Source organism: Schistocerca cancellata, chromosome 2, assembly GCF_023864275.1.
Source record: "Schistocerca cancellata isolate TAMUIC-IGC-003103 chromosome 2, iqSchCanc2.1, whole genome shotgun sequence".
Classification (NCBI taxonomy): domain Eukaryota; kingdom Metazoa; phylum Arthropoda; class Insecta; order Orthoptera; family Acrididae; genus Schistocerca; species Schistocerca cancellata.
The window spans coordinates 122,117,066-122,142,562 of record NC_064627.1 but is presented as its reverse complement, the minus strand read 5'-3'; the positions used below and the strand labels follow the sequence as shown (position 1 = coordinate 122,142,562).

At 42.9% G+C, this 25,497-nt stretch overlaps 1 protein-coding gene across 1 annotated transcript in view; it reads left to right on the top strand.

Moving 5' to 3' along the window:
* Positions 1-307: 307 nt before the first annotated feature.
* The window catches only part of LOC126151478 (cuticle protein-like), a 43,083-nt gene continuing 17,893 nt past the window's right edge, over positions 308-25,497 (top strand). Inside the window, exon 1 of the mRNA XM_049915944.1 lies at positions 308-978. Within this exon, the coding sequence (XP_049771901.1) occupies positions 308-978 (671 nt within the window). The remainder of the gene's footprint in view (positions 979-25,497) is intronic.

Here is a 25,497-nt window from a genome sequence, read left to right as displayed (position 1 = left end):
GAAACGATATTGGAGCTACTGCTGCTGTGCAATATTCCATCGCTATTGATCGCACCGAGCGCAAACGGATATCTGAATCCTTAGCTATTGGCCTTTCTGGAAAATTTGGAGTATGTCTCGTACATTCTCTTCGGTGACCTCTACACTCTTTCACAATGCAGCCCCCAATGACGAAGGTGACGTGACACAGGATACTTTCTCCCGTCTCTGCCGGACGTTAGACACGTACTTAAGCGGGAGCAGCGACCACAGAGCCACACCACACCCACCTCCCCCGTTGCCAGGACAGCTGCAGCAGTCGCCCGAGATGCAGAGTGTCGCCGTCCTCGCCTGTCTGCTGGCCGCCGCCCACGCCGGGCTCGTAGCGCCGCCCCACCTCCCCGCGGCTGCAGCGCCGGCGCCGGCCCACGCGGCCGTCTACGACCACTACGCGCCGCCCAGCTACAGGTTCGACTACGCCGTGGCCGACTCGCACACGGGCGACGCCAAGACGCAGTTCGAGCACCGCGACGGCGACCGCGTGACCGGCGCCTACAGCCTCATCGACGCCGACGGCACGACCCGCATCGTCGAGTACACGGCCGACGACCACAACGGCTTCCAGGCGGTCGTGAAGCGCGTCGGACACCCGACGCCGGCGCCGCCCAGGGCCGTGGTCGTGGCCGCCCCTGGTCTGGCGCCCACCGCCCACGGTCCAGTGCACGCCGCCCCCGCCGCCGTCCCTGTCACCCATGCTGCGGTTCACGCCGCCCCCGCAGCCCACGGTCCTGTGTACGCCGCCCCGGCTCCCGCCCCCGTCGCCCATGCCGCTGTTTACGCAGCCCCTGCCGCCCACGCGCCGGTGTACGCCGCTCCCGCTCCCTCCCCAGTCTCCCACGCAGCTGTCCTGGCCGCGCCTGCTCCTGCTGTCCATGCGTACACGCACCCGGCACCAGCGCACGTTGCTGCAGCCCATGGCAGCCACCTCCCCTACCATGGGTAGAACAATAACGTCGTGCACAACGTCAAGTCAGCACCCTGTATCAAACCACTACGTAAAAATGACAGGAATTTATAATTTTTGTCATTGTTTATTTGTCATTACGTACTAATAATTCATATCTTGTACTGTACAAGCAAGTTGTGTAAAATAAATCATAAATTACAAAGTAACGTTCAATGTATTTCTTACTTGCATTATTTTCCTTCTTTTCAAATTCTGTTAGTCATTTGGGGAATCCGCAGCTCGTGGTCTAGATGCCGGCATGGTAGCTCAGGGTGTTGGGTCAGTGAGGTGGTGGCCCTCTATAAAAAAAAAAAAATAAAAAATAAAAAAAACATGGTTAAAGGAACCAACAACGATCAACTTGAACGGATGTCATGTGACGTCCGCCCTGACCAAACGCAACGAACAATGCCGAACAAATTAAAGAAAAAAAGTGGCTAGCGTTGCTACCTCTGGATCGCGGTGTCCTGGGTTCGATTCCCGGCAGTGTTTGGGATTTTCTGAGCCCAGGGACCGGGTGTTTGTGTTGTCATCATCATTCATGAAAGTGATTGAGCACCCCATGAACCAAACATCACAATCATTTTGGGAACTGGCTAGTAATTATCCATCATATACTGAAAAAAAATGGCTCTGAGCACTATGGGACTTAACATCTATGGTCACCAGTCCGCTAGAACTACTTAAACCTAACTAACCTAAGGACATCACACAACACCCTGTCATCACGAGGCAGAGAAAATCCCTGACCCCGCCGGGAATCGAACCGAGAACCCGGGCGCGGGAAGCGAGAACGCTACCGCACGACCACGATCTGCGGACTCATGTACTGAGTCCATCAATTTGAAGACATAAAGTCTATCTACGAGTTATCGATCATATTTTTCGCTTTGTAAGGCATAATTTAGAAGTATTGTGTAGAGCTGTAAAAGGACAATTATTAATAACCCACTGGGGGAAGGTGGAGGACAGAATAGTGAAATGAGAGTAAATCGAAGAAAGACGAAAATGATGAGAAGTAGCAGGAATGAGTACGGCGAGCGACATTGTATCAGAATCTGAGATCACAAAGTAGACAAAGTTGCAGAATAAACTTGACATTAGAATTGGAGGTCATAAAGTAGACGAAGTTAAGGAATTCTGCTATCTATGCAGCAAAATAAAGCATGATGGTTGGAACAAGGACGACATAAAACGCAGACTAGCGTTGGGAAAAAGGGCAATCCTGGCCAAGAGAATTCCTGTAGTGTCAAACTTTGGTCTTAATTTGAGAAAGAAATTTCGGAGATTGTACGTTTGGAACACAGTAGTGAAATATGGACTGTGAGGAAACAGGAAGAGAAAAGAATCAAACCATTTGAGATGTGCTGTTACAGAAGAATGTTGAAAATTAGTTGGACTGATAAGGTAAGGAATGGGGAGGTTCTCCAGAGAATAAGCCAGGAGAGGAATACGGGGAAAACACTGAGCAGAAGAAGGGACAGAATAATAGCACAACTGTTAAGCCATCAGGGAATAAGTTGCATGTTACTACAGGGAACTGTAGAGCATAAAAACCGTAGAGGAAGACAGAGATTGGAATACATCCAGCAAATAAATGAGGACGTAGGGATGAAAGAGCTACTCTAACAAGGGAACCTCCCCATCGCACCCCCCCTCAGATTTAGTTATAAGTCGGCACAGTGGATAGGCCTTGAAAAACTGAACACAGATCAATCGTGAAAATAGGAAGAAGTTGTATGGAACTATGAAAAAAAAAGCAAAATATACAAACTGAGTAGTCCATGTGAAAGATAGGCAACATCAAGGACAGCTTGCACTGAGGAGGTTCGTGGTCCCGTGGTTAGCGTGAGCAGCTTCGGAACGAGAGGTCCGTGGTTCAAGTCATCCCTCGAGTGAAAAAAATTTTATTTTCAGACAATTATCAAAGTTCAGGCACTCACACATAATCAACTTCGCTCTCCAAGATTCCAGGACATGTTTTGATTTGCTTGGACATATGCAGGATTTGACGGTCTACACACGGAAACATTTGAAAATGTAAAAAACATATGTTTTGACAGAGCACAGGGAAAACTGTGCGACTGCGAAACTGTTGCATTCATTTGTTGCAGTTTATGTGACAAACTCTTATGTTTTCATCACTTTTTTGAGAGTGATTATCACATCCACAAGGAAACTTGAATCGGGCAAGGTAGAAGAATCTTTTTACCCATTCGCCAGGTGTGCAAGTTAGGTGGGTCGACAACATATTCGTCATGTGACGCACATGCCGTCACCAGTGTCGTATAGAATATATCAGACGTGTTTTCCTGTGGAGGAATCGGTTGACCTCTGACCTTGCGATCAAATGTTTTCGGTTCCTATTGGAGAGGCACGTCCTTTCGTCTATGAATCGCACGGTTTTGCCGTGCGGTTGCAAAACACACACTGAACTTATTACAGTGAACAGAGACGTTAATGAATGAACGGACAGACCGTAACTTTGAGAAAATAAAGAAAGTAAAATTTTAACTCGAGGGAAGACTCGAACCAAGGACCTCTTGTTCCGCAGCTGCTCACTCTAACCACGGGACCACGGCGCTCATCAGCTCATGTTCTCCTTGATGTTGCTTATCTTGCACAAGGACTACTCAGTTTGTATATTTTGCTTATTTTTTTCATAGTTCAACACAACTTCTTCCTGTTTTCTCGATTGATCTGTGTTCAGTTTTTCAAGGCCTATCCACTGTGTCAACTTATAACTAAATCTGAGGGGGGTGCGATGGGGAGGTTCCCTTGTAAGATGAAAAGGTTGGCGCATTCGAGTAATTCGTGGCGGGTCTCATCAAATCAGTCAGAAGCCCGATGAGAAAAAAAAGAAAAAATCGATCGGAGTTATTCAAGTGGCTCTAAGCACTATGGGACTTAACATCTGAGGTCATCAGTCCCCAGGAACTTAGAACTACTTAAACCTAACTAACCTAAGGACATCACACACATCCATGCCCGAGGCACGATTCGAACCTGAGACCGTAGCAGTAGCGCGGTTCCGGACTGAAGCGTCCAGAACCGCTCGGTGACCGCGACCGGCTGCAGACGGGATATCCAGCGTCACGAGACACAGCTCTGTCTGTAAACAGGACGATCTGCTTAACGTGATTTTGCGCTCTCAGCGCTCTCCATCGGCAGGCGTGAGCTAAATTTGACTCACAAACAATACAGCCTGTCCAGGAAAATGAACGCACTTAAAATTCTCACGTTTGCCGATTGAAACGCAAGTTTCCTTCCTTGTCCATACGCTAACTATGCCTGTCTGTGGCGTATATAAATAAAAACTTGAGCGTCTGTCCCACAACCCTTCAGAAAACGCGCATGTGAAAAAAAATTAGATGTAGCAGGACTCGAACACTTCTGTCCCGTCTGTCCTGTACTTGGTTCTACACCCACTAAGCTAGGCTGTAGCTTCATGATGAGCGACTTTGAATTTAATATTATAGCATTACAGGCTTTAACTGCCGACATGTTACCAGTTTACATTTGATTGTAACACATCCCAACGACAACAAGAGGTTTTTCACGAATCTTCTATATGCCGTTACCTTAAAACGGCTTACTCTCATAATACGCCAGTTATAATGCGATAATAACTAAATACGAAAATTCCTCAACCGCCAATATGAGGTTCCCCGTCATTCTACCATAAGTACAACAAATCGTACAAGAAACGATTCGTTCTCAAGTCATTCAATGTGCTGGTGCTTAGGAAACAGCATATATTGCATGGGGGCTTAATTTTAAATACTACTGCAGATATTTTTTAGTAGCAGTAGCGATTACGCAAGTCTCGTAAACGGCTGGCCCTGACTAGTTTTAGTACGCAATCTGACTGCTTAGAATGACAACAAAGAATGTAAGGAAATTTCTGTTAGCACAATTAATTAATTAAGTCCCCAGCAACTATAAAACCTACGAAACAACAAACACAAGTGTAGCTGTTCTGTATGTGGTAGTATGACTCAACGCACATCTGGCACGGTTCTTCTTCAACAAGACAAGAATTTTTAAATAGCAATTATACTGACGTGATAAAAGAAAATTACAAGTACTATAACTGTGCAAGAAAACCAAAATTACACTCTAATACAAGAACACAAGCCAGATGCTTTGTTGACTGAACCTGTAATGACACATTATTCAGGACACACAAATAAATAAACAACATATTATTTATTACCTTCATATATATTGACGAAAAGCACTCAGATCATTACAATATCTCCATTGGAATAACATCTGCTATCTCTCCCATCAAACCACTGCATAAAACATGGAACAACACTCTCCACTACCACATCTCACTCTGACTTCACGACAAGCAGTGTCCACCACAACTTCTCGGCAAGAACTGCTTGCCGCTACGTCTCAATAATCACTGCCAGTGGAGGCGGCGGAACAATACTCTCTGGCGCTGTGGCTCAGTGTAGCCACCTTTCAATATTCATGGTATATACGGTATACCATAATTCACCGAATACGGACTTCCACTGAGGACGACAAATACAAGATGGTGTTTTGCTTTCTGCGGGCCTCAAGCTTACTGCTTTTGATGCAGGGAGCGTTCTTGCTTCCTATTGGTTCTACTTTACGTGACATGACCCATAGCCGAAATATCGCATAAATTATTTTGTGGTCTAGTCGACTTGTACGCCACACTTAGCGACCGCTCGGCCTCATGCAGGGCCCACAGGAAATCAGTATTTACTTCGAAAAGTACCCACTAAAGGTTTTAACTTTGTTGAGTGAAATCGGGAATTTGCATGCTTTTAAACACCCAGTCAAAAATTATTATCTTCTGAAGCAGTTACTCGCTCCCCGCCAGAGACGGCAGCTGTCATTCGTAAGACCTACAGTATCAGGTGCTGTGACGTATGCGCCACGGCCTGTCTTTCTCGCATAGCAGTGACGTCACAAACCTGTAGCGCGCCGCTTCAACGTTAGCTAACTCGTCCTGTGTACCGACGTATTCAGAACTGAGGTGTCGAAGAGTTCTGACGCAAAGGGCCGTATGTCTCGTAGGCATGGAGAGTGGGTCTCTTTTTGCAGGCACTTCCAGAAGAAAACAGCAGAGGGCGGCGCCAGCTGGACTCTCTGCCGGCCGCTGCGACCGAGCGGTTCTAGGCGCTTCAGTCTGGCACCGCGCTGCTGCTACGGTCGCAGGTTCGAATCCTGCCTCGGGAAAGTATGTGTGTGACGTCCTTAGGTTAGTTAGGTTTAAACAGATCTAAGTCTTGGGACTGATGACCTCAGATGTTAAGTCTCATAGTGCTTAGAGCCATTGGAACCATTTGACTGTCCTCTGAATGGACTATTGACCATTAAAACTTTTGCTGAGATATTTACTGCTTCGTCCAGTCTTCACACTATCACTATATCTTGTTTTATTTAGCTTGTCATGCCAAAAGGTTTTCTATAAGTAGATTGTACAGCACTTTTACTAATTTTATCGTAATTTTAAGGATGTAATTGTTGCTACATATTATATTATACCTTACGTCTTCCTGTGCGCCATGCACCTTAGCGACGTGAAAACCATTTGAATTAATGACCATGTATAACCTGTTTTAACCATTGACTTTCTAATAATTTTCCCCGTAGTAGACCCTACCTGTATTATTTATATTTATGAAAATCTCCATATTTTGTCTTACACACTTATCTGAGAATTATATCATTTTTTGGTAGGAATTGTTTATAAATCGATCCTTATTATTTTTTGAAGTGATGAGGAATGAAGATAATACTGTTTTAGAAGTTACAGGCAAGTGCAACGCCATTAGACATTTCTCACACTCATACAGTGTATCACTTCTCTTCTTCCTTGCTCTGCACACTACACAATTTCTGAAGTATGTTTTCTTGATGAGACTGGAGGGTATAAGGTTAAGAAAACAAACCGATTGCTTATAACTCGCAAAACATCAAAAGAAATCGTGTTATATAACAATAAACAGACAGATTTCTACATCTACATCTACATCCATACTCCGCAAGGGTATGCCGGAGTGTACCTTGAGTACCTCTATCGCTTCTCCCTTCTATTCCAGTCTCGTATTGTTCGTGGAAAGACAGATTGTCGGTATGTCTCTGTGTGGGCTCTAATCTCTCTTATTTTATCCTCATGGTCTCTTCGCGAGATATACAGCGTGTTACAAAATTTCCATGTTAGAGCTCATTTTAGTTTCGTCAGTATGTACTGTACTTATTCGATTCACCGCCATGATTTCATACGGGATACTCTACCTGTGCTGCTAGAACATGTGCCTTTACAAGTACGACACAACATGTGGTTCATGCACGATGGAGCTCCTGCACATTTCAGTCGAAGTGTTCGTACGCTTCTCAACAACAGATTCGGTGACCGATGGATTGGTAGAGGCGGACCAATTCCATGGCCACCACGCTCTCCTAACCTCAACCCTCTTGACTTTTATTTATGGGGGCATTTGAAAGCTCTTGTCTACGCAACCCCGGTACCAAATGTAGAGACTCTTCGTGCTCGTATTGTGGACGGCTGTGATACAACGCGCCATTCTCCAGGGCTGCATCAGCGCATCAGGGATTCCATGCGAAGGAGGGTGGATGCATGTATCCTCGCTAACGGAGGACATTTTGAACATTTCTTGTAACAAAGTGTTTGAAGTCACGCTGGTACGTTCTGTTGCTGTGTGTTTCCATTCCATGATTAATGTGATTTGAAGAGAAGTAACAAAATGAGCTCTAACATGGAAAGTAAGCGTTTCCGGACACATGTCCACATAACATATTTTCTTTCTTAGTGTGTGAGGAATGTTTCCTGAAAGTTTGGCCGTACCTTTTTGTAACACCCTGTATGTAGGAGGTAGCAATGTACTACTTGACTCCTCGGTGAAGGTATGTTCTCGAAACTTTAACAAAAGCCCGTACCGAGCTACTGAGCGTCTCTCTTGCACAGTCTTCCACTGGAGTTTATCTATCGTCTCCGTAACGCTTTTTCGATTACTAAATGAGCCTTTAACGCTGCTCTCCGTTAGATTTTCTTTATCTCTTCTATCAGCCCCTTTCTGGTACGGATCCCACACCTGTGAGCAGTGTTCAAGCAGTGGGCGAACAAGTGTACTGTAACCTACTTCCATTGTTTTCGGATTGCATTGACTTAGGATTCTTCCAATGAATCTCAGTCTGGCATCTGCTTTACCGACGATTAATTTTATATGGTCATTCCATTTTAAATCAAATGGTTCAAATGACTCTGATCACTATGCGACTTAACTTCTGAGGTCATCAGTCGCCTAGAACTTAGAACTAATTAAACCTGACTAACCTAAGGACATCACACACATCCATGCCCGAGGCAGGATTCGAACCTGCGACCGTAGCGATCGCTCGGCTCTAGACTGTAGCGCCTAGAACCGCACAGTCACTCCGGCCGGCCATTTTAAATCACTCCTAATGCCTACTCCCAGATAATTTTTGGAATCAACTGCTTCCAGTTGCTGACCTGCTCTATTATAGCTAAATGATAAAGGATCTTTCTTTCTATGTATTCGCAGCACATTACACTTGTCTACATTGAGATTCCATTGCCATTCCCTGCACCATGTGTCAATACGTTGCAGATCCTCCTGCATTTCAGTACAATTTTCCATTGTTACAACCTCTCGATATACTACAGCATCGTCCGCAAAAAGCCTCAGTGAACTTCCAATGTTATCCACAAGGTCAATTATATATTGTGAATAGCAACGGTCCTACGACACTCTCTGCGGCAAACCTGAAATCACTCTTACTTCGGAAGACTTCTCTCTACTGAGAATGACGTGCTGCTTTTTGTTATCTAGGAACTCTTCAATCCAGTCACACAATTGGTCTGATAGTCCATATGCTCTTACTTTGTTCATTAATCGACTGTGGGGACCTGTATCAAACGCCTTGCGGAAGTCAATAAACACGGCATCTACGTGGGAACCCGTGTCTATGGCCCTCTGAGTCTCGTGGACGAATAGCGCGAGCTGGGTTTCACACGATCGTCTTTTACGAAACCCATGCTGATTCCTACAGAGTAGATTTCTAGTCTCCAGAAAAGTCGTAATACTCGAACATAATACGTGTTCCAATATTCTACAACTGATCGACGTCTATAGTCTATAGTTCTGCACACCCGTTCCATGTCCCTTCTTGAAAACGGGGATGGCCTGTGCCATTTTGCAATCTTTTGGAACATTATGCTCTTCTAGAGACCTACGGTACACCGCTGCAAGAAGGGGGGCAAGTTCCTTCGCGTACTCTGTGTAAAATCGAACTGGTATCCCATCGGAGCCAGCGGCCTTTCCTCTTTTGAGCGATTTTAATTGTTTTTCTATCCCTCTGTCATCTATTTCGATATCTACCATTTTGTCGTCTGTGCGACGATCTAGAGAAGGAACTACAGTGCAGTCTTCCTCTGTGAAATAGCTTTGGAAAAAGACATTTAATATCTCGGCCTTTAGTCTGCCATCCTCTGTTTCAGTACCATTTTGGTCACAGGGTGTCTGGACATTTTGTTTTGATCCACCTACCGCTTTGACATAAGACCATAATTTCTTAGGATTTTCTGCCAAGTCAGTACATAGAACTTTACTTTCCAATTCGTTGAACGCCGCTCGCATAGCCTTCCTCACACTACATTTCGCTTCGTGTAATTTTTGTTTGTCTGCAAGGCTTTGGCTATGTTTCTGTTTGCTGTGAAGTACCCTTTGCTTCCGTAGCATCTTTCTAACTCGGTTGTTGTACCACGGTGGCTCTTTTCCATCTCTTACGTTCTTTTTTGGTACATACTTATCTAATGCATATTGTACGATGGTTTTGAACTTTGTCCACTGATCCTCAGCTTTGCAGTGGTATAGGAGAAGAAACACTAATAAGCTATTAGCTGCTAGGGCTGTCTCACTGTGTGGTGAATTATTTAACAAACCAAAATCAAAAATGCTTCTATCGTAGCACAAATAAGGCGAACTTCAAAGGCATTTATATGGAAACAAATATTCGCGCTTTTTTTCCTTGTTAGTATAGTGCCCATGTCGTGCAGTATAATGGATCGTTTCAAGTAAAGTAACATGATACATGATGTCATATAGTATCACATGACACTTGCCATCACGTCATTCAACAAGGCAATTGTCAGGCCATGTTTTTTTCCTTCTTTTTTGGTTCAAATGGGTCTGAGCACTATGGGACTCAACTGCTGAGGTCATTAGTCCCCTAGAACTTAGAACTAGTGAAACCTAACTAACCTAAGGACATCACAAACATCCATGCCCGAGGCAGGATTCGAACCTGCGACCGTAGCGGTCTTGCGGTTCCAGACTGTAGCGCCTTTAACCGCACGGCCACTTCGGCCGGCCTTCTTTTTTGTCACCAGCCTTCTGACTTGTTTGATGCGAACCTCCACGAATTCCTCCCGTGTGTCATTCTCTTCTCAGCTGCAACCTATGTCCCCAATTAAGTGCTGAATTTATTCCAATCCCTGTCTTCCTCTACATTTTTTACCTTCTACAGCTCCTTCTAGTACCGTGGAAATTATTCCCGATGTCTTAATAGATGTCATATCATCCAGTTCCTTCTTCTTATCAATGTTTTCCGCATATTCCTTTCCGATTCTGCTCAAAACCTCCCCTTCCTTTACCTTACCAGTCCACCTAATGTTCAGCACTCGTCTACAGCATCTATTCTTCGATTCTCTTGTGCTCCGGTTTTCCCACAGTTTTTGTTCCACTACCATACAATGCTGTGCTCCAAAACTACGTTCTCAGAAATTTCTTCCTCAAATTAAGGCCTGTGTTTGATACTATCAGACTTCTGTTGGCCAGGAATGCAATTTTTACCAGTGCTAGCCTGCTTTTGGTGTCCTCCCTGCTCCATCGGTCACTGGTTATTTTGCTGCCTAGGTAGCAGAATTCCTTAACCTAATCTACTTCGTGACCAGTCCTAATGTTAAGTTTCTCGCTATTCTCATTCCTGCTAATACTCATTACTTTAGTCTTTCTTCGATTCACTCTCAATCCATATTCCGTACTCATTAGACTGTTCCATTCAGCAGATCATGTAAATCTTTCTCACTTTCATTCAGGACAGTAATGTCAGCAACGAATCGTATCATTGATATCCTTTCACCTTGAATTTAACTCCACTCCTGAATCTTTCTTTTATTTCCATCATTGCTTCTTCGTAGTACAGAATGAACAGTAGGGACGAAAGATTACATTCCTGCCTTATATCCATTTTAATGAGAGCACTTCGTTCTTCGTCTTCCAGTCTTTATTATTCCCTCTTGGCTCTTGTATATATTGTACAAGTTATATTTTACCCGTCTCTCCCTATAGCGTAACAAAGGTTTTCTCAGAATTTCGAACATCTTGCACAATTTCTCACTGTCGATCGCTTTTTCGGCTCGACAGATCCTGTAAACGTGTCTTGATTTTTCTTTAGTCTTGCCTCCATTACAAACTGCAACGTCATAATTGCCTCTCTGGCGCCTTTACCTTTCCTAAAGCGAATCTGATCATCATCCGACACATTTTCAATTAATTTTCCATTCTTCTCTATATTATTCTTGTCAGCAACTTGGATGCATAAGCTGTCAGATTGATTGTGCGATAATTATCTTATTTGTCTCTCGCAGTCTTCGGAATTGTGTGTCTGATATTTTTCCGAAAATATCAGACACACTATACACCAACGTGAACAATAATATTCTTGTCACTTCTCGCAATGATTTTAGGAATTCTGATGAAATGTTATCTATCCCTTGTGCCTTATTTGATCTTAAATCTACCAAAGCTCTATTAAATTCTGATTCTAATATTGGACCACCTATCTCATCTGTATCGATTCTGTTTCTTCTCCTATCGCCGGCCGCGGTGGTCTAGCGGTTCTGGCGCTGCAGTCCGGAACCGCGGGACTGCTACGGTCGCAGGTTCGAATCCTGCCTCGGGCATGGGTGTGTGTGATGTCCTTAGGTTAGTTAGGTTTAAGTAGTTCTAAGTTCTAGGGGACTTATGACCTAAGATGTTGAGTCCCATAGTGCTCAGAGCCATTTGAACCATTTTTTTTTCTTCTCCTATCACGTCAGACTAAGCTTCCCCCTTATAGAGGCCATCAATGTACTCTTTCTACGTATCCGCTCTGTGAAATTCCTATTGCAGTTCTAATTTTAACACTTCTGCTTTTAATTTGACCGAACGTTGTTTTGACCCTTTCTACATGCTAAGACAGTCCTTCCGACATTCATTTCTTCACATTTTTCATGCAGCCATTTCGTCTTAGCTTCCATGAACTTCCTATTTATTTTATTCCCCAGCAACTTGTATTTCTGTATTCCTGAACTTCCCTCAATATTTTTGTTCTTCGTTCTTTCATCAATCAACTGAAGTAGTTCATCTGTTACCCAAGGTTTCTTCGCAGTTGTCAACTTTGTACCAGTGCATTTCTTTCCAACTTCTGTAACTGCCCTTTTAAGAGATGTCCATTCCTCTTCAACTGCACTGCCTACTGAGGTATTCCTTATTGCTGTATGTATAGCCTTAGAGAACTTCAGGCGTATCTCGTCATTCCTTAGTACTTCCGTATCCCACTTCTTTGCATATTCGTTCTTCCTGGCTAATATTAAACTTCAGCCTACTCTTCATTACCACTACATTGTGATCTGAGTCTATATGTGCTCCTGGGTCCACATTACAATATTGTATCTGATTTCGGAACCTCTACCTGACCATGACGTAATCTACGAGTAACTGGAATTTTCCCCTGTCTCCCGGCCTTTTCGTAGTATACGTCTCCCTCTTGTGATTCTTGAAGAGTATTGGCTATTACTATCTGAAATTTATTGCAGAACTCAATTAATCTTTCTCCTCTGTCATTTCTAGTACCAAGTCCGTATTCTCCCGTAACCCTTCCTTCTCTACATTAATCTACAACTGCATTCCAGTCCCCCACGACTATTAGATTTTCGTCTCTCTTTACGTACTTTACCCGTTCAATATCGTCATATGCTTTCTCTATCTCTCCGTCTTCAGGTTGCAACGTCGTGATGTTTATCTGAACTGTAGTTGTCGGTGTTGGTTTGCTGCCGATTCTGATGGGAATAACCCCATCACTGAACTGTTCACAGTAACGCACCCTCTGCCCTACCTTCCTATTCATACCGAATCCTAGTCCCGTTACATCGTTATTTGCTTCTGTTGAAATTACCCTACACTCATCTGACCAGAAACCTTTGTCATTTCACTTACTGACCACCACTATATATCGATTGACGCTTTGTATTTCACTTTTAAAATTTTCTACCTTCCCAAACACTTTCAGACTTCTGACATTCCACGCTCCGAGTCGTCCTTTTGTTGCTTTTCTGTGTTTTTCTTGTGGTCATCTCCCCCTTGGTTCTCTCCTCCTGGAGATCCGAATGGAGGACTTTCTAGAAGCATATAAATTTGTTCTTAGTCACTTTACTATTCATGTAACAGGTTGTGAGTCAAAAAGAACTCACTCCACTGGGAAAGTAGGGTTAACGCGTAAAGAAGTATGAATATGTCAAGATGTTTCGATTTAAACGTCTCTGAAGCTGCCAGATAAGTCAAAAAGTTAGCTTTCTTCTTTTAAGTCCCTACGTCTGCCCAATGTGCTATGATAACAGCATTTTGTACTATGGTTCGTAACTTCGACATTAAACGACCGTAGCTTTGCGACAGATGGTCATTTTTGTTGACTCGGGCGACGAGTGTTCCGTTGTAGGTTTCTTTCATTCTCTTTCGAACCATGTTGTTTATCGTGGGAACAGATAAAGCTTTCACAAAATAACAGGACAACTGTTAATTAACTTCTTATAAAATCCGAACTGGTTCGTATAAGTTTGAAACTTAGAACTGGCGCACGTAAAAAAAAAAAAAAAAAAAAAAAAAAAAAAAACACGTGTTTTACACGTAAAATACGAATGAAGCTAGATTTTTTACATCGATTTTTCAGTTTATTCGTAAGAATGCATTTTTTATTTCTTTGGTTCACTTTATACCGTTTCCGTGTATTCAGTTCACGTAAGAAAGAATTTTACGTGCTACATTTAGCTCGACTTTAAACCATCGATCTCGACAACAAATAAAGAATATTGGATAAAAAAAATTCGTTTTGACTTTATCTATTTATCTACCTTCGTGCAGAATTTCAACCGATTCGTACGGGTTTAAAATATAGTAGGGCCGCACTTCAAATACCTCCCAGGAAAACGAGCTTTTGTACGTAAAATCCAAACGAAGCCACATTATTTCAAATGATTAAAACTTAGTTTAAGATCCGAGACACCGGTGGACCAAAACCCTGGTAGAAATTCAAACACTCGAGCAGTACTCAAGAATGCGTCGCATTACTGTTCTATACGCTGTCTCCTGTATAGATGAGCTACACTTTCCTAACATTCTCCCAGTATATCGAAGTCTACAATTCCCTACTACTGACCTTCCGTGTTCGTTCCATTTCATATCGCTTTGTACCGTTACGCCAAGATATTCAACCAACGTGACTGTGTCAAGCAGCACACCACTGATACTGTATTCGAACACTGTGGGATTCCTCTCCTACTCATCTTCATAAAGTTATGTTTACCCACATTTAGAGTAAGCTGCCATTAATCAGACAAAATTTTTTTAAATCCAAGTCTTCATCCGCTGACACATTCACGGACAGTGTACCGTTGTCAGCAGTAAGTCGCAGATTGCTGCTCAGCCTCCGTCAGATAGTTTATGTACATAGAGAAAAAGAGGTATTCTATAAACTTCCCCAGGACAACGTACTGGTTTGTGTTACTTGCTAAGTCTTCGAGGCACTCACTCACGTATCTGAGAACTTACTCCGTTCGCTCGGTCCTACGTTAACAGTCTGCAGTGGGACACTGTGTCAAACACATTCCGCAAATGGACGAATATAGTATCTATCTGCTACCCTTTTTCCATCCTTCGCAAGTTATCTTGAGCGAAAAGGGCAAGCTGACCTTCGACCAGACGATGACAGGAACTTTTCTATCTTAAGAAAATTTATTACATTCGAACTTAAAATATGCTCAAGAAGTACGCAGGAAAATGCTGTTAAGGATACTGGTTTGCAATTTTGCGGACCTATTGTTTTAGTCTCCTGGCATACCGTCGCAACTCTACATCCGAATCACTTCAGCTAGAGGAAAAGAAATTCGTTCGATACGTTGTGAAACACTGTTCATTAAAAAAGAGACAGAATGCACATAAGTCCCATTTGCAATTGGTAAAACTTTCTAAGGGCTAGATCCCTCAAATATTTTTTTTATTTACAAGTAACTGGTTTCGACAGACTTTGCTGTCATCTTAAGGTCTTCGAAAATTTTTGTTATAAAATGTGTTCATTCGGAGTTGGACCTGACACAAAGTTGTCATGCAAATGTAGCACTTTATAGAAAATTTTGTCATAAATAACACATTTAAAATCAAAAAGTACCTAATGCACATGGCCATGTCATATGCGTGGCGCTCACAGATCACTGTTACGTCATAAAAAAAAATGCAGAATGCAAGACAGCTTGACATGAGGGCCAATTAAAAATGTACACATTTTATAAAAAAAAAAAAAATCGAAGTCCTGAAGAGACAGCAATGTCTGTCGAAATCGGTTGTTTGGGAATATAGAAATATTTACGCGATATTGGCTTTAGAAAGTTTTTACCAAGTAAAACAGATCGCTCCTTCTGATTTCTCAACATGAGAAGATTCAGCCATTAGTAATTGCTGTGGCGTAATCACTGAGTATTTCCTTCGGTGCTGCTACAGCTTGCTTCAGCAGTGTCGTGTACCGGACTGTCATTGTCTGCGAGCACGTGCGGGCTTTTTGCACACGTTACACCCCACAGACGACCTTCCTTCCATTTTGGACTGTCGCAGACACATTCACCTCAGAGACGACCTCGCGTGCTTCGCTGCAGTCACTAGAGGCTAAAGCCCTGTCCAACACTTTCTCAAGTCTGAGCGCGACGATAAACTTAATACAAAGAACTGTCAGTAAAATAACGATTAGTCGCGTCTCAAATACAATAAATGTGATTAGCGAAAGGGACGTTAGGAAAAAAAATCACGGAAAGACTATTGTAAGATAAGCCGTAATATAAATCTGAAATTACAAGTTAAAAGTAGACTCAATCCTCAGGTTCTGTCAGAGGTCTTCTTTGGATAACAGCAGAATAGCGGAACTGGAAATCTCCTCCTAAATACACTCTAAAACAAACAAAACGACGTGTCACGAAAGAATTGTTCGAATGGGACGGAAATCGGTAGATACTCTGTACATGCACAGAAAACAAAGGATTACAATTTCTGAAAACTGTGTGATTTACTCAAGACAGAGAGCTTCCAGAATTTAGGAAGTCAAAAACTTATTGGTCACCTTTGGCCCTTATACAGGGTGATCCATTGATAGTGACTGGGCCAAATATCTCACTAAATAAGCATCAAACGAAAACACTACAGAGAACGAAACTCGTCTAGCTTGAAGAGGGAAACCAGATGGCGTTATGGTTGGCCCGCTAGACGGCGCTGCCATAGGTCAAACGGATATCAACTGAGTTTTTTTGTAAATAGGAACCACCATTTTTTATTACATATTCGTGTAGTACGTTAAGAAATATGAATGTTTTAGTGGGACTACTTTTTCGCTTTCTGATAGATGGCGCTGTAACAGTCACAAACTTAAAAGTACGTGGTATCACGTAACATTCCGTCAGTGCGGACGGTATTTGCTTCGTGATACACTGCCCGTGTTAAAATGGACCGTTTACCAATTGCGGAAAAGGTCGATATCGTGTTGATGTATGGCTATTGTGATCAAAATGCCCAACGGGCGTGTGCTATGTATGCTGCTCGGTATCCTGGACGACATCATCCAAGTGTCCGGACCGTTCGCCGGATAGTTACGTTATTAAGGAAACAGGAAGTGTTCAGCCACATGTGAAACGTCAACCACGACCTGCGACAAATGCTGATGCCCAAATAGGTGCTTTAGCTGCTGTCGCGGCTAATACGCACATCAGTAACAGACAAATTGCGCGAGAATAGGGTATCTCAAAAACGTCGGTGTTGAGAATGCTACATCAACATCGACTGCACCCGCACCTTATTTACATGCACCAGGAATTGCATGGCTACGACTTTCAACGTCGTGTACAGTTCTGCCACTGGGCTCAAGAGAAATTACAGGCCGATGACAGATTTTTTTGCACGCGTTCTATTTAGCGTCATTCACCAACAGCGGTAACGTAAAGCGGCATAATATGCACCATTGGGCAACGGAAAATCCACGATGGCTGCGACAATTGGAACATCACCGGCCTGGGGCGGGTTAATGTATGGTGCGGCATTATGGGAGGAAGGATAATTGGCCCCCATTTTATCGATGGCAATCTAAATGGTGCAATGTATGCTGATTTCCTACGATTTCCTATCGATGTTACTACAAGATGTTTCACTGCATGACAGAATGGCGATGTACTTCCAACGTGATTGATGTGCGGCACATAGCTCGCTTGCGGTTGAAGCGGTATTGAATAGCATATTTCATGACAGGTGGATTGGCCGCCGAAGCACCCTACCACGGCCCGCACGTTCACCGGATCTGACGTCCCCGGATTTCTTTCTGTGGGGAAAGTTGAAGGATATTTGCAATCGTGATCCACCGACAACGCCTGACAACATGCGTCAGGGCATTGTCAATGCATGTGCGAACATTACGGAGGGCGAACTACTTGCTGTTGAGAGGAATGTCGTTACACGTATTGCCAAAAGCATTGAGGTGGACGGACATAATTTTCAGCATTTATTTCATTTATGTAGTATTTACAGGTAATCACGCTGTAACAGCATGCGTTCTCAGAAATGATAAGTTCACAAAGGTACATGTATCGCATTGGAACAACCGAAATAAAATGTTCAAACGTACCTACGTTCTGTATTTTAACTTAAAAAACATACCTGTTACCAACTGTTCGTTTAAAATTGTGAGCCATATGTTTGTGACTATTACAGCATCATCTATCAGAAAACGAAAAAAGTGGTCCAAGTAAAACATTCATATTTCTTTACATACTACACGAATATGTAATAAAAAATGGGGGTTCCTATTTACAAAGAAACGCAAAAAAATGGCTCTGAGCACTATGGGACTTAACTTCTGAGGTCATCAGTCCCCTAGAACTTAGAACTACTTAAACCTAACTAACCTAAGGAAATCACACACATCCATGCCCGAGGCAGGATTCGAACCTGCGACCGTAGCGGTGTAACCTCCCCACAAAATTTCACGTGACAATATTATATAGAAATGGAGCCAAGAAGCAATATCGTCCCCACAGAAATATTTAAATAAAATATAATAATAAATGGGACCCAAGAATAACCTCCTTGCAATGAAATGTGCTGACAAACGCAATAAAAATGTGAAATTCGCAATCTGACTCTGGTGTAGCTTCCGCAAAATAATGAAAAACAATTCAGTACTAATGAAACTTCAGTGATAATGATAATTCAATTAAACCGAAATATCGGTCTTTGGCCCTGTGCACATCAGAATTAAATTCTTACCTCATTGTAACTGCTAGTCAAATTTCTGCTCTTATTCTTGCGCACAGCTTGGAGGAACTGCATTGCAAATAATAATATTCCTTTTTTTTTTTTTTGTAATTTAACTGAAATTTGTTTAAGGGAAGTGGAACGAAATTTAGTTCAATAAAATTGCTTTTGAAATCATAATTATTATTGGGGCACTTGTTGGAAATTAATTACAATAAATGAACTTTAAATTATGTGATGATTACCTTAATTAACAATATACCTCATTCAGCATCTTGACCAGTGTTGCCGACAGACTACATCACACAACCGCACTGGGCTGCTACTACTGACCGACTGCTCTGCATGACGGCTACTACAGAACTGCTCTCAACGACAACTAACTGAGTACTGCCCTCAACTAGACAGAGCTACAGACTCGCAACGACTGACCGACAGACTGAGAACCGCTCGCAACACTCGCGCGGTCAAGCGCATACTCTCTGGTCACAGATGCTACAATGCCTCGCCATCGCTGCTATGTTACATACGTGTTTCAGCGGTCGCGCGGCTCCAGACTGTAGCGCCTTTAACCGCTTTTTTTCTATAAAAACTGTCTATTTCCAAATTTCTAGTATAAGCCAATAATGCACCTTTAATGTTTTGTGTTTTGACACTATTTCGACACACAATCTCAATGTCACATAAGTTCTGTACATTAGCTTATAAGTTGCAAAAACTACTCTCTGAAGTAGAAAAAGTACACATCATAAATATAGTGTAAAATCTTAAATAGTATCCTTAAGGTAACTACAATACATCACTGTCAACACAGTCTTCTTTTTTATATTAACCAACGCCTATTCCTTCAAATACAATTTTTAACATATTACCGAACTTTTTCTTGTGATTCGAATAGCTTCTAATTTTGTGAAACTCACACAGCATGTGTACCTTGAACTCTATGATACTATCGGATCCCAATTTGTTAAGGACGTAGTTAACAAAATTTCCCAGCAACCAGTGCACAGCGTTATTTTTTGCTTCTGGGAAATAGCGTGCGTGAGGCCTGTGTATCAATGACAGCGATATATATTCAGGGGATGTTCTTGTAATCAGAGCTATTTGCTCTCTGACCCACTTCCAACTATTCATGTGACCACTGCAAGTATATCTGTGAATTACTGTGTCAACTAGATGGCATTGTTGACATAAATTTGTTTCACCGAGTCCGGTTGCGTGCAGTCTTTCATTGGTGCTAACTATGTTGTTAACTGTCTTGTACCATGCCGTTTTTACGTTAGACGTGAGCACATTAGAACTAATGTTTTTCCAAATCCCAGTCCACTCAATGTTTGGAAACTGTCGTTCTATTTTGTTTCTTCCTTCGCTTTTCTTTCGTTCCCGCATTATGGCTCTCGATGTTAAGTGTCGTGAATGCCTGAGTTCGACACTGACATAACTAAACTCAACATAGAAAATCCTCACGTGCTGTAAGCGACTGTTGATATTCTGCACGTCAATCGGGGGAAGCAGGCTTGGCCACCACGGCCGGCAAAGAAACGGAGTTGATATCCGTTTGACCTATGGCAGCGCCATCTAGCGGGTCAACCATAGCGCCACCTGGTTTTCCCTTTCAAGCTAGACAAGTTTCGTTCTTTGTAGTTTTTTCGTTTGAGGCTTATTTCGTGTGATATTTGTCCTGGTCACGAACAATGGACCACCCAGTATAAGCAATTAGTCGACTTGCCGTTGACTGAGTTGTTAGATGTCCTCCTGAGAGATATCGAGCCAAATTCTGTCCAACTGACGCCATGGATTGTCAAAATCGAGCTGGTTAGCAGGCGCTGCCCATAATGCTCCAAACGTTCTCAACTGCGACAGGGCGATGCAGCTCGTGTACGGGCGGACATTACCTCGCTGTAATGTAAGCCTCGTATACTTGCCATGAAGGGCAACAAAACTGGGCGTACAATACTGTCGACTTACCGCTGTGCTGTAACGGTGACAGCTAAATGGGTCCTGCTATGAAAATAATTGGCTCCCGAGATCTTCATCCCTGGTTATTGGGCCGTATGGCGGACGACAATAAGGTTGGTATCCCACCTCCGTCTGGGGCGTCTCCAGACACGTGTTCGGCCTGGAGTCTTATTGACTCCAGTAGAATTTGTAAGTAGGTTGTTTATGTTTTTATGTTGGTAACACCACGTAGCGCTCTGTATGAAAATACCTGACTGTGCTGTGTGCTGTGGCTGGTTGGTTTTGCTAGAATATTCGCTATTGTCGTGTTGGGCCGTTATATATATATATATATATATATATATATATATATATATATATAGTAGCAGCGATAGCGAGCCATGACAATCTCTGACCAAAGAGCTGTAGCGCGAGAGTTCAGTTGCATGTAGGGAGTCAGTAGTTGCGAGTTAGCAGTTGTGTGTGAGGAGTCTGCGGGCGTCGACACGGCTCTATGGTCGGGATTCAGGACGAGGTATATTGTTAAATAAGGTAATGAAGCAGCATTGCGCTCATCTGATAATGTAATGGATCTTAAGTGTAATTAATTTGTTCAAGAATCGCCCCAATAATAATTTTGTTTTCAAACCAAGTATTTTAACAAAACAAACATTTTATTGAAAGAAAATTTCCTTTGCTTTTCCTCCAAGAATCAATTTATCACGCTGGTTATTGCACAGGGCGTAAGGTTAGCGCAGCTGGCCTTATAAAATTTATCAGGTTTAGCATAACGTTAATTTTGTGGGGACTTAACATTTTTGCACATTTTTATTATCATTGACTTTTATTACTGTGGGAAGCTAACATATGAGATTATTTGCATTTTTTATTCAATTCATATCATTTAAAAATAATTACCGGGAGGTTACACTTGGCTCTATGTCCATTAACATTTAAAAAATATCTTCATTTACATTTTTGTGGGGAGGTTACAATATATATATATAATTAAGGTAAATACATTGATTGTTCTCTATCAAAATCTTTCATTTGCTAACTATGCCTATCAGTAGTCAGTGCCTTCAGTAGTTACTAATCTTCTATTTAGCTGGCAGTATTGGCGCTCGCTGTATTGCAGTAGTTCGAGTAACGAAAATTTTTCTGAAGTAAGTGATTCATGAAAGGTATAGGTTATTGTTAGTCAGGGCCATTCTTTTGTGGAGATTATTGAAAGTCAGATTGCGTTGCGCTAAAAATATTGTGTGTCAGTTTAGTGATTATCAGAATAAGTAAAGAGAGAAATGTCTGAGTACGTTCAGTTTTGCTCAGCTGTTTGAAAATCAAATGACGTAAGAAGTTTACCAGCACAGTAATTTTTCTAAGGGGACGTTTCACATTGTCTTCAGTGCAGCGTCCCACTTCGAACTGACCCCCGAGGAGCAGTAAAAACGTATCTAGAGATGCCCCAGGCACCGGTGGTATACCAGTCTGACTGTCGCGTACCGTAGCGTCCGACAACCAGAGTTGACAACCTGGGTGCCGTTTCTGTTCAGGTAGTATAGCCCTTCGGATCTCTTCCGCGCCATCGTTACAGCACAGCAGTATGTTCTACGCCCCGATTTGTTGCACTTCATTGCAAGCCATCAGGGGCTTACATTTCAGCAAGATAATGCACGCCCGCACGTGGCGAGAGTTCTATACTGCTTGTCTTCGTGCATGTAAAACTCAACCTCGACCAGCAAGGTGTCTGAACCTCTTCCCAATGAAGAACGTTTGGAGCATTAGGGATTTTGAAGATATAACACGCCAATTGGACAGAATTTTGTACGATATCCCTCAGGAGGAAGTCCAACAGCTCTGTCAATTGATAACAAGCAGAATAAATTCTTACGTTAGAGCAGGGGCGGTCAGGAATCCTGCACGTGTGCGGTGCACTTGCACGTGTGCAGTAAACAGGTGTTCTGCGTGCACACAGGGGCAAGCTGGCCACCCGCTTCTCTCCCCTCCCCACCATACCGTCTCTCCGCTTCTTCCTCTGTAATGCGTTTTGTTTCCTGGCCTGCTTTATTGAATGAAGGAATAAGGTTAGTACGAGTGCTTGAAAGAAATCATGGTTTGAAAGAGTACCTATTACCTACGATACGTTGTATTTAATTATCACAGGTGGAGTTTACAATACGTTTAATGTCTGGAACAAAATTTCTACATACAGACAAACGCAAACAGTTACGTAAATTTTCATTACTGATGTTTACTCTTAACCGAGACTTATTAATTTTCATAACAGAAAAAAATCTCTCGCAAACGTATGTCGAGGCAAACATATTATCTTCGCGGCTTCACGACGGAGACGAGGAAACTCTTGCTGTGGAAAGTTGTGATAAAAATCTGTTACACGTCTTGCCAAAAGGAACTTGTCTCTCATACGAGAATTACGCTGTAGAATCTACATTTGCAAACTGGGATGAATATCATCTACAGCAACAGCAAATTGTCTCGAGAACTATTCAAAACCTTGGGATAAGTATGATATATCCCCAAATCGCTTGAGAATTTCCTCTTTTATTGCACTAAGTACGGGAACATATTGAAATTTATTATAATGGCGTTCAATATTAAACTACCGCTGACCAGCGAGAATACTGTTATTTCGAATTTTCACCTTTTTGCACAAAGAAAAAATGATTCTCTCATTCCTTTTGAAAAGATAGCAATTCCTTTTTAAAAGGTAGCAAATCTCCACTTCTCAGTTTCCTTGATTCACTCTGCATTTTCCGGTTCTTGAAATACAACGTTCACTACGTAGTGGTTGCTTCGCTTCAACGTCCACAGCTTAGCCTGGTACTACACTGCCGCACCCTGCCAGCTGTCACCACAGTCCCATTCGACGCCTGCACGCGAGCAGCACACGTGCAGCGCTGTGTGCTCATGAGCCGCGTGCAACGTTTGCCCGCCCCTGCGTTAGAGCCAAAGGTGCACCAAAGCGTTTTTGATTTACTCAAATAGTGACGCTCTTTTTCTTGGGAAAAAAAATCATCCAATTTCTGTGAAACTGTTATCATTTGCTTGTCTGTACATGTAAATCTCATCTATCAATTTCCGTCCCTTATGGTTAATTCCTTCATGGTGGGTGGTTGTTTATTTTTTAATTATTATTCTTTAGAGTGTATTTCCAATAGCGATCCATTTTCTTCATTCTCAGCTCACTGGGAGCCTGGATGAAAGTAGCAAAGTTCTGCAACAGTTCTCTCATCAGTATGGACCGTAAGATTTAAAAGATGTGCATAGTAACCGGTAATAATAGTAAAATTTTTTATTGTATTCTGCTTCTGTCATTTTAACTGGTGGCGTGAGCAGTTACGTAAACTACTCCGCAGTAAAAAATGGCTCTATTACGCTGGGCTAGGAACGCCACCACGGTACTGCTCAGTTAGAGACGTCTGCTTTCTACCACAAACGCGACAATGGGAGGAACGGGGGCACTCAGCTGCCATGGCCAGTTTTCATGAACATTGTATCACTTCGTGGTAGTTCTTGGGAATAAAACCCATTTTTCTCTGAATCCTGGCATTTATCATGTACAAAAAGCAAGCTTAAGGACGACGGCACTGCTGGAGCAGACAAATCGGTGCCGAACGAGAAGCAGCGCTGACCACTTGCATCGACTCCGCATCGAATTCTCGAATTATGGATTCTGGCTCTTTGCGCTAGTCTCGCCGGAACGTTGGTGATAATTAAAATTACTGGGGCAGCGTATTAATCTAGACATTGACGGCTGTGGATCTGGTTTCTGAGGGTCTTGTGCAACATTTATGCCCTTGTGCTTTATCAATAAATGCCGTGCTCTGTTGCCAACTGGCTTCGAGCTAACCAGTTCTACAAATATTGGATTTATAAATCTCAAAGACTGAGTGCGTTCGAGAGTCAACATACGGAGCGACTGAGTAAAAAATGGCTCGAGCACTATGGGACTTAACTTCTGAGGTCATCAGTCCCCTAGAATTGCTTAAATCTAACTAACCTAAGGACAACACACACATCCATGCCCGAGGCAGGATTCCAACCTGCGACCGCTCGGCCACACTGGCCGGCGCAGCGACTGAGCATATTAAATGTATGCTCCCCAAAGGACCGCCTTCAGCGTTTCGAGGGACCTCGTAATAGACTTTTACCATAAGTTTTTTTTACAACTCTGCATCCGCTTGTGTGTTCAATTTCCCAAATGCGAAACAGCACACTTCTTAGAAAACTGTTTATCTGAGTTTTGCTCCTCACGTCCCATACCGGGTGAACGTCCGAGCTCGCGAACTCCGTCAAAGAGGCGAGAGGCGCGAAACGTTTGTAGGAGCCGGTTCCGCCACGTGCCGAGACAATGACGGCCAGCGTAAACCAGAGAACAATGCAGCGGCTCACCGCGGCGGCCGCGCTGAACAATAAAAGCGGCCCGTCCCACGACCCTGGGTCTAAATCAAGGAGCAGTTTAGCAGACCTGTCACTCTGTGGACGGACCGCCGACTATGTTACCACGCGTGCCAACGAAACGCCAGCACGGGCTGTAATGGACAGCGGCCAGTGCGTTCGACAGCCTATCCCCCAAGAAACGCTTCGTCCTGTTGACTGGACCCCTAAACAAACGTATTTCGTAGGTCAGTCGTAATAGCAGTGGCTGAAGCCCATCCAGATTGGCTTATCTCACTGGTCACCAACGACAAGACGTTGGCGTTATCAGTAACCTAGTTCGTCTAAATAGTGTGAACGTCAGAACCATACAAATGTACGAGAGACTGTGAGGCAAAGTTCTACAGTTTGATGCCTCATTTCTCCTATATCATCACCAAATTATTATTATTATTATTATTATTATTATTATTATTATTATTATTATTTTATACGTAGAGCATTTTGTGCAAATGGCATACACAAGTCAAAGGGGAATATAACCTGACA